The following is an 11,829-nucleotide window of genomic DNA, read 5'->3' as shown; positions in this document are numbered from 1 at the left end:
CTTGGAACACGAAGAGTTCCATGTCGCCAGCGAAAAGACGGGCATAGCTAGGTTCCATGCTGGCGACAATGGCTGACCCTGGCGTCTGGAGAAAGTGGGAAGAGCAGAAGGAAAAATTGTTGAGGGTGAGGACCAGTTCTGCCAGTCGGAGGAGGGTGGTGGAGGGGAACTGGTTGGTTCTATTACTGAGAAGGAAGCAGAGATCTTTAAAGCCTTCTTGACAGGGGATAGAAGTGTACAGGAAGTGGACCTCCATGGTGAAAATAAGCCTGTCAGAGCCAGGGAATTGAAAGTTGCTGAGGAGTTTGAGAACGTCGGAAGCGTCAGGTATGTAGGTGGAAAGGGATTGGCTCAAGGGAGATTGAATGGAGTCGAGGATATTATACCCAAACCAATTTATTCTGCATTCTGTTACTGTTTTACTTTGCACTACCTCAATGTAATGAAATGATCTGTATGAATGATATGCAAGACAGGTTTTTCATCGTACCATGTGACAATAATAAAGTTAATTACTTGTTTAACCAGAGTCCAACCACCGACCCCTGTGGTGCAACATTAGTCACCGGATTATCTGAGTGGCTGGGATCCGTGGTGCGGGAAATGTGCGCGAGTGCGTGTTGAAACCGACTGGGAAATCATTGAGTGTGCGAGTGAAACTTGGTGATTGTCCAGCTAGATTCCCTGGCGTGTGACGACTCATACTATTTTGGAAGGGTGAGTTCATTGTTAAACACGCCCAGCGGGGGATGCCGGTGCTATAAGAGCGCGGGATTCCTCGCTTCCTTCCAGAGACCGGGCAAGATGCTTGGAGACACCGAATGCAGTGTATGCTATTTCCCCTATAACGGTGGCTCCCGGACCCCGAGGGTGCTGCCGTGTCAGCACATCTTCTGCACCGAGTGTGTCCTGACCCTCCTCTCCCAGAGCCATCCTGACGTTTCGGGAGACCACCAGCTCGCCTGCCCTCTGTGCCGCCACGTCTCTCGGGTGCAGTGGGACGGTCGGAGCATCCCCTACCCCGGGGCCTGGGAGGGACCACAAGAGGAGGAAGCGCCCTGGGAGGCGACGGGATCGAGCGTGGTGGATGCCCTGAAGCGAAGAGCCAAGAGGTGCACTCAAGGGTTGAGGGAGCGCCTGTGGGGACAGAGGACCCCCGGGAGTGACGGTAAGACCACCCGGGGGGATCTTTTCAAGTACATGGGACACTCGCGAAGCTTCTTGGAGCAGCCTCGGATCGGGTAGGGTGGGGAGTGGACAAATTAGAAACTAGCACGAAGAACGGGTCATTCGGCCCGTCGAGTCTGTCAACCATCAACCGCCAGTTCACGCCCATCCCATCAACTTCCTGGCACAGTTACCACCCGTCAGTGCTCCGCAGGGGTCGGTGTTGGGACCGCTTCTTTTCACGTTAGGTGTGAATATTTGCAAAACGGAATTGCTAGCTTTGTGGTCAGGTTTTCGGACGATACGAAGATGGGTGGAAGGGCAGGGAGCGTTGCGAGGTGGCGCACAGGCGGTAGGAAGACAGATGAGAATAATTCGCAAACGAGGGGCGGGTGGAAGGAATACAGTGTCGGGAAGTGTACGGTCACGCACTTCAGTAGAAGAAATAAAGCGTAGACTGAAAAAGGATCTCGTGCTTTTCCGGCGTATATAATGAATAAACTGGATGAAGCCGGCAGAGTTTGTCATCAAAATGTCAGGTATAATTGATACCTGTGCCCGGCTGGAAGCCCGAGAAGAGTTTAAAAGCTGATACTTTTTACTAAACGGGGAGAAAATTCAAAACAAATCTGAGGTGCAAAGTGACTTGGGAGTCCTTGTGCAGGAATCCCTAAAAGTTGAGTCGGTGGTAAGGAAGGCGAATGTATGTAATGTTAGCATTCATTTGGAGGGAGCTAGACTATAAGAGAAAGGATAAAATGCTGAGACTTTATAACGCATTGATCAGACACTTGCAAGAGAAAATCTACAGGTGCTGGAAATCCGAGCAACACACACAAAATTCTGGAAGAACTCAGCATCAATGGGGGTGCGGACAAAAGTACTGTCGATGTTTCGGGCCGAAACCCTTCGGCAGACACTTGACGTAGGGTCCAGGAAGGGTCCAGCCACAAATACCGACTGCATTCATTTCCATTGATGCTGAGTTCCTCCAGCATTTTGTGTGTTTACTTGGGAGCAGCTTAAGGCCCCTTGTCTAAGACAGGATGCCTTGACACTGGAGAAGGGCCAGAGGAGAGTCACCAGAATTATTCTGGGAATGAAAGGGTTAACATGCGAGGAGCGTCCTTTGACTCTGGGACTGTACTCACTAGAATTCAGAACAATAAGATGGGGCCTCATTTAAATACTTTGACTGTTGGAAGGCCTTGATATAGTGGATGTGGAGAAGATGTTTCCTATGATGGGAGAGTCTAGGGTCAGAGGGTGCAGCCTCAGAATAGGGGTTTCCAACCTTTTTTTTTGCCATCGACCCCCGGAAATGGTAGGTTGGGAAGCCCTGGACTAGAGGGATGTCCATTTGGAACAGAGATGAGGAAGATTTTCTTCAGCTAGAGGGTGGTGAATCTATGGAATTCGTTGCCACTGACGGCTGCGGAGCACAAGTCATTGGGTGTAATTAGAGCAAAGGGATTGAGGCATCAAAGGATAAGGGCAGAAGGCAGGAGAATGGGGTTGAGAGAGATAATAAATCAGCCATGATGGAATATTAGAGCAGATTCGATGGGCCGAATGGTCTACTTCTGCTCCTCTGATGGATACTGGAATTGGATTATTATTGTCCCCTGTACCGAGACAGTGATGAGCCGTTGTTTGTGTACCGGCAGGACAGATCATCCCGTACATAATTGCATTGAGGGAGTTAAAAAGGAAAACAGATTGCTGGATAGTGTTACAGTTACAGAGTGTGCGGGTCGACAGTGCGAGGGTATCGACGGGGTCGATTGCGAGACCACATGTTCATCATTCGGTGGATGAATGGTGAATTTCAGGGTCGGATGACCGTGACATAGAAGCTGTCCTTAAGCTCCCTGGGAGGTGGGTAACGATTAAACAAGAACACGCATCAGACTGGAGTTCAAATCTGGTCAAACTCAACGTCGTGTGTACAAACGCAGCAAGGTCCAGGTACAATGAAAAACTCGTGTGCAGCAGCTTCACAGGCACAGAAAATAAATCGTACAAAAATTATACAGGATGATAAAACAAACGTTACTAGTGTGGTGGGGGGAGGACAAAATCTGAGACAAGTGCATGGCAGTACAAGAGGCGGTCGGTTAGTGAGATAAGGCTAGGGTTTTTATTTTAAATTTGCGTTATTCCTGAACAAAACTGGACCTTCAGGTGCCTTGACAGGTCCTGCGCATGAAGGCATCGCAGTCTCCTCGCAACTAGTCAGTCGCCTGCCGCTCATCGCCTGCAGCTCTCATCCACAGTCCCATTAGTAAAGTATCTGCTAAATCGTCTCCGCTGCTCTCGTCCACAGTCCTTGTTCACTCTGCAGTTGGTTAACTTCAGTACTCCTGAGATGGTCCTTTCTGTCAGGTCCTTCGAGCCACACCGCCCAGCAACCCTCCCATATAATCCTAGCCTAATCACAGGACTACTTAGCAATAGCGGAGCAAACCCTTCCAGTCACGGGAAGAACCGACAAACTCCTTGGAGGCAGCGGCGGGAATTGAACCCGCGGCAATGGCACTGTAATCGTTGTGCTAACATCATTGCCCAAGTTTTGCTGGGTGGTTCAATAACCCGATGGTTGATGGTTCTTGAACCTGGTGGTTTGGGACCTGAGGCTTCCGTTCCTCTGCTCGGCGGCGGCGGTGAGAAGAGGGCATGACCCGGACGGTGGGGAGCCTGGACGAATGTTACCACCTTGAAGGTGGGGCGCTGCGGGGGGAAAAGCCAAACACCGAGCCTGTCAGCCGATGTAGAGGAGGCGTGACCCAGAAACAGGGCAGCGGAGACAACTTAGCAATACTTTACTGTTAGACCATAACATAACAAGACATAAGAAGACAAGGATGTTGCCAGGACTGGAGGAAGATTGAATAGATTAGGACTAATTCCTTGGAATGTAGAAGATTGGGGGGAAATTTGATAGAGCTATACAAAATTGAGGGGTAAATGAAAACAGGCTTTTTCCACTGAGGTTGGGTGGGCCTACAACCAGGGGTTATGGGCTAAGGGTGAAAGGTGAAAAGTTTAAGGGAAACCTCTTCACTCAGAGGGCCATGAGAGTGTGGAACTTGCTGCCAGTGTAAATGGAGATTGTGACCTTGATTTCAATGTTTAACAAGTTTGGATACCATAGACGGTAGAGGTATGGAGGGCTGTGGTCTGGGTGCAGATTGATGGGAGTAGGCAGTTTAAATGGTCCGGTATGGACTAGATGGGCTGAAAGGCCTGTTTCTGTGCTGTACTTTTCTATAATTCTACAAGGGGCCACAAAAGAAGAGAAAGCAGAAACCAGACACAACAGGTAAACATTAGGCAGGGAGAGTAAAAGTTAGGGGTAACTTTTTGAGACTAGCTGGTTCAATCAGTGAACAAGGACTGCGAATGAGAGCTGGGGTTAAATAGGCTGCTGGTGATGAGTAGCAGGCGATTGTGATTAGCTGGATGGAGACTACGAGGTGCCTGCATGTACAGGGCCTGACAAAGCTCCCAAACGTCATGCTTAGTTCAATGAGGAGACGTTGTTCGAGGATAACACTAGCACTGAATGTTGCTGTTAAAAGGACTGCCATTTACTCTGGTCTTGATTTCCCTGTCTTTCCAGCTGCTCTCATGAAAAAGGACGACTTAGTGCTGATGATGAGCTTCAACATCATATGAGGCGGGACACTGGAGCAGACGCCCCCTGATGCAGGCTGGGTAGCGATGGACCACACTCAAGGCTCCGACTGGCACGGCCACAGCAACAGCTGGATGAGACGCTTGAAACAACCAGATGCCTTTACCCTCCGAAAGAAAAGCCTCTTGCCTGAGGAACGGGCGTACCGACATGACAGTCCCCTATGCAGCATGGTCCAGGAGCGGGGCAGAAGCAAGACTTTGGTAGATTGAAACTGAGGTCCGACACCCCCCACCCCAATGACGTCCCAGCCCAGAATGTTTTAGTCCCAAGCACCACCACCTCCCTTAGGAAGAGGTTTCAAAGTACATTTAATAACAGTATGTATCCAGTACACAACCTGAAATTCTTACTCTTCACAGACATCCTGTTGAATGTCCTGTGGCATTGCTTTGGGGGAGGGAGGGAGGGAGGAGGGGGAGAATGAGAACGAACTACAACAGTCATTGTGGTGCTGCTTTGTGGGAGTTGGTCGTGCATCCATCGGTGACTGTATTCACGCACCTCAACGGTTTCCCAAGGGCGGATCCATGCTCCTGTTTATGCAGAGTACTGGCCTTGAGTCTTTTCATGGTCCCCCTGCTGTCAAACTTCATCCTAGGTGGGAGAAAGTTGCTCTTCATCCTCGGGACTCCCTCACTCTTCCGTCGGCCCAAGACTGGGTCGAGGCAGACCGCTTCTCCCCACCCCACTGCATTACCCCCATCACTGTTTACCAAGGTTGCCAAGTCCCAGGAAAGCCCAGACGATGACGCGCTTTGTTTTTATGCTGGTGTTAAGGCGTTGCCATGGTAGCAGCTCTCTGCACTTGTGCTGCTGAGTCACCACCCAGAGCTTCCACTACGGGAGGCCCCAGACACTTTAATCAGATCTCGTTCTGGGATCAATTTCTGTCTGGGTCTCCGAACTCCCCGCTCACCCCCGCCCCGCCCCCTGCATGCTGGAGATCTTCCGGTGAGGGAGAGTCATTTCCACTGCAATCCAGACCGTCTACTTGTACAGTGCAACCCTTGAGCCTTTCCAGGGGCAGGTGCAGGAGATTGTGGGCAAGGCACTCAAAATGCTGCAGGAACTCAGCAGGACAGGGAATAAACAGCCAAGACCCTCCTAAAGGTTGACTGTTTATTCCCCTCCATAGATGCTGCCTGACCTGCTGAGTTTCTCTAACGTTATGTGTGCCTTGCTCCATCAGAGTACTCTCTCTCTGACGGCCCCCCCCCCATTGCCAATCTTTAGTTGATTAAGTAAAAACATAAATTAATCCTTTTTTTTTGAAAAAGGAAGTTCCTGTGGTTTCTCAGGTCATTCCCTTTTGGCACTGACCCTCTCCCAGGGAGAAAGTTGCAAGATGTTTGTTTGAGTGGAGTCTTAGTTTACACAATCTCTCCTTGTAACTTGGGGCCCCCAGGTCCTGGCAAGTCTTTCCTGTACTCTTTCCAGTTTGAAAACATCTCTACAGTAACATCATCATGATTATGTGCTGTGTTGTATGACAAGGGTGGCCTTGATCTATCCATGACCATGATTGTTCTTGGCAAATGTTCCCCAGAAGTGGTTTGCCATTGCCTTCTTCTGGGCAGTGTCTTTACAAGATGGGTGACCTCAGTCATTACTAATACTCTGCAGAGATTGTCTGCCTGGCGTCAGTGCTTGCGTAACTGGGCTTGTGATCTGCACTGGCTGCTCACACGGGCATGCATGACCTGCTCCCATGGTTTCACATGACCCTGATCGGGCGGCTAATCAGTTGCTACGCCTTGCCCAAAGGTGACCTGCAGGCTAGCGGAGGGACGGAGCGCCTTACGTCTCCTTTGGTAGAGACGTATCTCCACCCCACCACCCATTTACTAAAACAGGGTGACCAGAACTACAGTGTATACACAACAAAAAAAGGGTGACCAAAATTATGCACGGTCGTTGGGCTGTTACCTGTTTGAACTTGAACCATCCTCTTCCTATCCAAGTCCATCTGTCACTGACAATGTTACAACCGATAATCACTAGCTTCGACCTCTCAGTATTATCCTAATCGTTCATTCCATTTTATAGGAAATGCTGGAGGAGCTCAGCAGGTCCAGCAGCATCTACAGAAATGAATAAACAGCTGATGCCTCAGGCCGGGGCCTTCGGGTCCCCCAGCATTTTGTGTGTTGCTTTAGATTCCCAGCATCAGCAGGTTTTTCTCCTGTTCGTGATTCAGTTTTATAACTTGGCTCGGACTGTGAACTGTGTATATGATTTGTGTTTTTTTTTAACGTGGAAGAGTTAATTATGCATTGCCTATTTTTTTTAAGAAAATAAAACATTGAGGAATATTTTGTCTCTTGCTTGTTATTTTTTGGGAGGAACTTTCATCTCATTCTGGTTCTGGGAATTTTCCTGTGAGATCTGTAGGCAGCAGGATGTGTGGAGGAGGTGTTATCACACATCTCTGGTACTGGTTTGGGCTAAGTTAACTGGCAGGGGAGGGATAGAGGGAGTCGCAGGGTGAAACTTGTTTTCAAAGACAGTGAAGAGATAATCACAGTCACTCCTGCAGGTTCACCCGGCTGTACGTTAACCCTATTTGTGCCAAGTTCCCTTAATGGAGTCAGGAAAGCAAGAGGGATATTAGTCAGGGCACTGAATACGAGTGCAGGGAGGCTGTGTCCCAACTTTCTCAAACTCTGGTCTGACCGCAGCTGGGGAACTGCATGCAGTTCTGGTCACCGCTCTACAGGAAGGGCATGACTAGGCGACGCTGCCTAGGATGGAGGGTTTCAGCTCTGAGGAGTGTCAGGATTTGTTCTCCTGTAAGCTGAGGTGGTTCAGAGGGGTCATGACCAGGGTATATAAAATTCAGAGGGGCATAGAGAGATCAGACTGCAGGAAATCCTTCCCCACATCTGAGGTAGGTAAAGCTAGACAACATGGGTTTAGGGAAAGGGGGAGAGTATTGGTTGGGTGGGACTACAACTGGAGGTCATGGGTAAAGAGTGAAAAGTAACAATTTTAAAGGCAACATGAGATGAAACCTCTTCTATCAGGGGGTTGTGTGAGTGTGGAGTGAGCTGCCAGTGCAAGTAGTGTATGCCAGCTTGAGTTCAACGTGTAAGGGAAGTTTGGATAGGTACATGGAAGGTAGGAATATGGAGGACTGTGATCCCAGTGCAGGTCTTGATAGGAGTAAGCAGTCTAAATGGTTCAGCTCAGACTAGATGGGCTGAAAGGCCTGTTTCCATGCTGTGCTTTTCTATGGCTGTTGGAGAGGGATCTTTCTCAGCCAGAGGGGGGTGAGTTCCTGGAGCATACCACTGGAGAGTGTGGTGGGAACAGACACCGATGATGTTTAAGAAGGGTAGAGACAGGCACTTGGATCACCCAGGGGCAGCGGTTACAGGCCAGGTACTGGGAGACGGCATGGTCTTGATGGGTCAGTGTGAGCTTGTTGGACTGAGCAGCCTGTTCAAGTGCTGTAAGCTTCCTCTTTTGGAACCAACGGCAATCTTTGGCTCGTGAGTCTGCGTCGCCCCTTGGGCAGCTACTTACAGTAATCTTACACGAATGGCTTTTCCACTTCGAAAACCCTCCTGCACAGATCTTCTGCCATCATTGGACACGGCAGACATGAAACCTATTTTAATCCTACCTGTGTCCCACAGGTTCTACCCCTCACCAATCAGAATCAGATTCAATATCATCGGCATATGTTGTGAAAGTCGTCAACTTTGCACAGCAGTACAATGCTGTTCATAGAAAAAAAATGGAATTATAGTAAGAACATGTTAAATAAATAGTACAAACATAAGAAAGTAGTGAAAAAGTGAGCAAAATGAGGTGGCTGGTGAGGAGAGAGGGGTGCTGGCATAGAGAGAGGAGGGGCTGGCGGGGGACTGGGTCTGGTGGGGAGAGAGAGGAGGGGATGGCGGGGGACTGGGTCTGGTGAGGAGAGAGGGTGAGCTGGCATAGAGAGAGGAGGGGCTGGCGGGGGACTGGGTCTGGTGAGGAGAGAGGGGTGCTGGCATAGAGAGAGGAGGGGATGGCGGGGGACTGGGTCTGGTGAGGAGAGAGGGGTGCTGGCATAGAGAGAGGAGGGGATGGCGGGGGACTGGGTCTGGTGGGGAGAGAGGGTGAGCTGGCATAGAGAGAGGAGGGGATGGCGGGGGACTGGGTCTGGTGAGGAGAGAGGGTGAGCTGGCATAGAGAGAGGAGGGGATGGCGGGGGACTGGGTCTGGTGAGGAGAGAGGGGTGCTGGCATAGAGAGAGGAGGGGATGGCGGGGGACTGGGTCTGGTGGGGAGAGAGGGTGAGCTGGCATAGAGAGAAGAGGGGATGGCGGGGGACTGGGTCTGGTGAGGAGAGAGGGGTGCTGGCATAGAGAGAGGAGGGGCTGGCAGGGGAGTGGGTCTGGTGGGGAGAGCAAGTGAGTTGGCAGGGAGAGTCCAGTGCTGGTGGGGAGGGGGCTTTGGTGGGGAGAGAGGGGTTAGTGAGGGGAAGAGGGTGCTGATGGGGAGGGGTTTTGGGAGGAGAGAGGAGAGGCTGGTGGGGAAAGAGAGGGTGCTGGCAGTGGGGAGGGGGGCTAGAGGGGAGAGGGTTGAGTGGCCCCCTCCTGAGTGATTATATCCATGATGAATTCTCTGAAAGCTCCCCCACTACGAGTCAAAGGATCCTTTAAAGTTGCTGCGTGTTGATAGCATGGTTTACAAGGTGTCTGGTGCGTTTGGCTTTCATTAGTTGGATGGGGTCGGGGTTAGGTTCAAGAGCCATTAGGTAAAGTTCAAAGTTCGATGTAAATTTATTGTCAAAGTGTGTAGGTGTATTTTCTTGCAGGTGATCACAGTAGAACAAAGAAATACAATAGAATCAATGAAAAACTGCACACAAAGACACAAACTACCAGTATGGAAAAGACAAACTGTGCAAATACAATCTCTCTCTCTCTCTCACACACACACACACACACACACACACACACACACACACACACACACAGAATAAATAAATAAATAATAGGAGGAGAGGAGCTGTAGAGTCTTTGTAAGTGAGTCCATTGGTTGTGGAATCAGTTCAGAGTTGCGGTGAGTGAAGTTATCCACACTGGTTCAGGAGCCTGATGGTTGAGGGGTAACAACTGTTCCTGAACCTGGTGGTGTAGGTCTTAAGGCTCCTGTACGTCCTTCCCCATGGCAGCAGTGAGAAGAGAGCATGGTCTGGATGGTGGGAATCCTTGACGGTAGACACTGTTTTCCCGCAACAATGCTCCTTGTGGGTACGCTCAATGGTGGGAAGGGCTTTTCCTATGATGGACTGGGTCATATCCACCACTTCTTGTAGGCTTTTCAATTCCTGGGCATTGGCCATGATTCAACCAGTCAGGATACTCTTCACCAGACATCAATAGAAATTTGTCAAAGTTTTAGATGACATGCCGAATCCAATATTGTGCTCTTCAGACCGTTAGGGTATTGTAAACCAATTAATTGGGGTGTATGGAGTGTCCAGGGAGGGGTGGCACCTCTGGTGAAGGGGCTTGGCGTGTTCATTCTGGGGCAGCTCATTCACCTTTGCCCCCACTGTACACTCACCTCTCACTTGCGGCTCCAAGCCGCTGTTTGCATGTGGCAGCAGCTACACCACTCCAACAGGCTGGCTAAACCAGGTGAGGGTGGCTGGCAGGTCTCGTACCCTGGTGGTTTAGGGACATACCTGTCCCGGCATGCAAAGTCACCTCTGGCGATCTGGGTGGATGAGATCTACAGTGAGATCCAACAGCCAGGAAGGTGGTTCTGCAACGCTCCGTGGAGAGCAAAGGGCACGACAAGACGTCACGGTCATCCACTGCAACCGAGGAAGACCCCAGTTTGTGACGCTTGTTCGTACCACTGGACCCAGACTTCTGAGATCGAGAGAGTGGAACTGTCCTTCGAAAACTCTCACACACAGGTTTCCTGTCATCGCGGACACGATGGACAACCACCAAACCAATGGATCAGGTGGAACAGGACCGATACGCAGCAAGTAATCGCAGCCCAGGTGAGGGGTGGGAATGAGGAGGGTAGGTGCGTTGAGTGCTGTGAAGATGTTGGGGATGGTGAGGGCGTTGAGCTCTGAACATTCACCAGCACGTGGACTTACTGCATTGCAGCCATTAGTCAGACTTGGTTACATGAGAGGCAGGATTGGCAGCTCCGTATTCCGGGGTTCTGTTCTTTTAGACACGATAGAGTGTGTGTGTGTGTGAGAGTGTGTGTGTGTGTGTGTGTGTGAGAGTGTGTGTGTGTGTGTGTGTGTGTGTGTGTGTGTGAGAGTGTGTGAGTGTGTGTGTGCGTGTGTGTGTGTGTGAGAGTGTGTGTGTGTGTGTGTGTGAGAGTGTGTGAGTGTGTGTGTGCGTGTGTGTGTGTGTGAGTGTGTGTGCGTGTGTGTGTGTGTGAGAGTGTGTGTGTGTGTGTGTGTGAGAGTGTGTGAGTGTGTGCGCGCGTGTGTGAGTGTGCGTGTGTGAGTGTGTGTGTGTGCGCGTGTGTGTGTGTGCGTGCGTGTGTGTGTGCGTGTGTGAGTGTGTGTGTGCGTGTGTGCATGTGTGTGTGTGTGAGAGTGTGTGTGTGCGTGTGTGTGCGCGTGTGTGCGCGCGTGTGTGTGTGCGTGTGTGAGTGTGTGTGCGTGTGTGTGTGCATGTGTGCGTGTGAGTGTGTGTGTGCGTGTGTGAGTGTGCATGTGCGTGTGCGTGTGCGTGTGTGTGAGTGTGTGTGTGAGTGTGTGTGTGTGTGTGTGTGGGGGGGGGGTGGCATTACTAGTCAGGGAAAACATCAAACTGTAACATCAGATTCATTCCGTATTATTTCCTGATTTACCAAAGAGTATTTTTAAACATATCCACAAACAAAGGCATCACTGTACACGTGTTAAACCATGATAAATCACTTATTAGGGTTATATAAAGCATGCAATGCTGAAAGGAAAACAAATGGTTGATGAAGTAACAGGACGGA

At 50.3% G+C, this 11,829-nt stretch overlaps 1 protein-coding gene across 1 annotated transcript; it reads left to right on the top strand.

The window, feature by feature from the left end:
• Nucleotides 1-637: 637 nt before the first annotated feature.
• On the top strand, nucleotides 638-7,171 carry LOC134346277 (RING finger protein 225-like). The gene is made up of 2 exons (XM_063047622.1): nucleotides 638-1,168; nucleotides 4,790-7,171. Exons 1-2 carry the CDS (start codon nucleotides 805-807, stop codon nucleotides 4,843-4,845), a joined length of 420 nt encoding a protein of 139 aa, XP_062903692.1. The 5' UTR covers nucleotides 638-804; the 3' UTR covers nucleotides 4,846-7,171.
• Nucleotides 7,172-11,829: the final 4,658 nt, after the last annotated feature.

The sequence above is a fragment of the Mobula hypostoma genome, chromosome 5 (assembly GCF_963921235.1).
Source record: "Mobula hypostoma chromosome 5, sMobHyp1.1, whole genome shotgun sequence".
Classification (NCBI taxonomy): domain Eukaryota; kingdom Metazoa; phylum Chordata; class Chondrichthyes; order Myliobatiformes; family Myliobatidae; genus Mobula; species Mobula hypostoma.
Note: the sequence above shows the minus strand (reverse complement) of the source record. Positions and strands in the feature narration are given on the sequence as shown.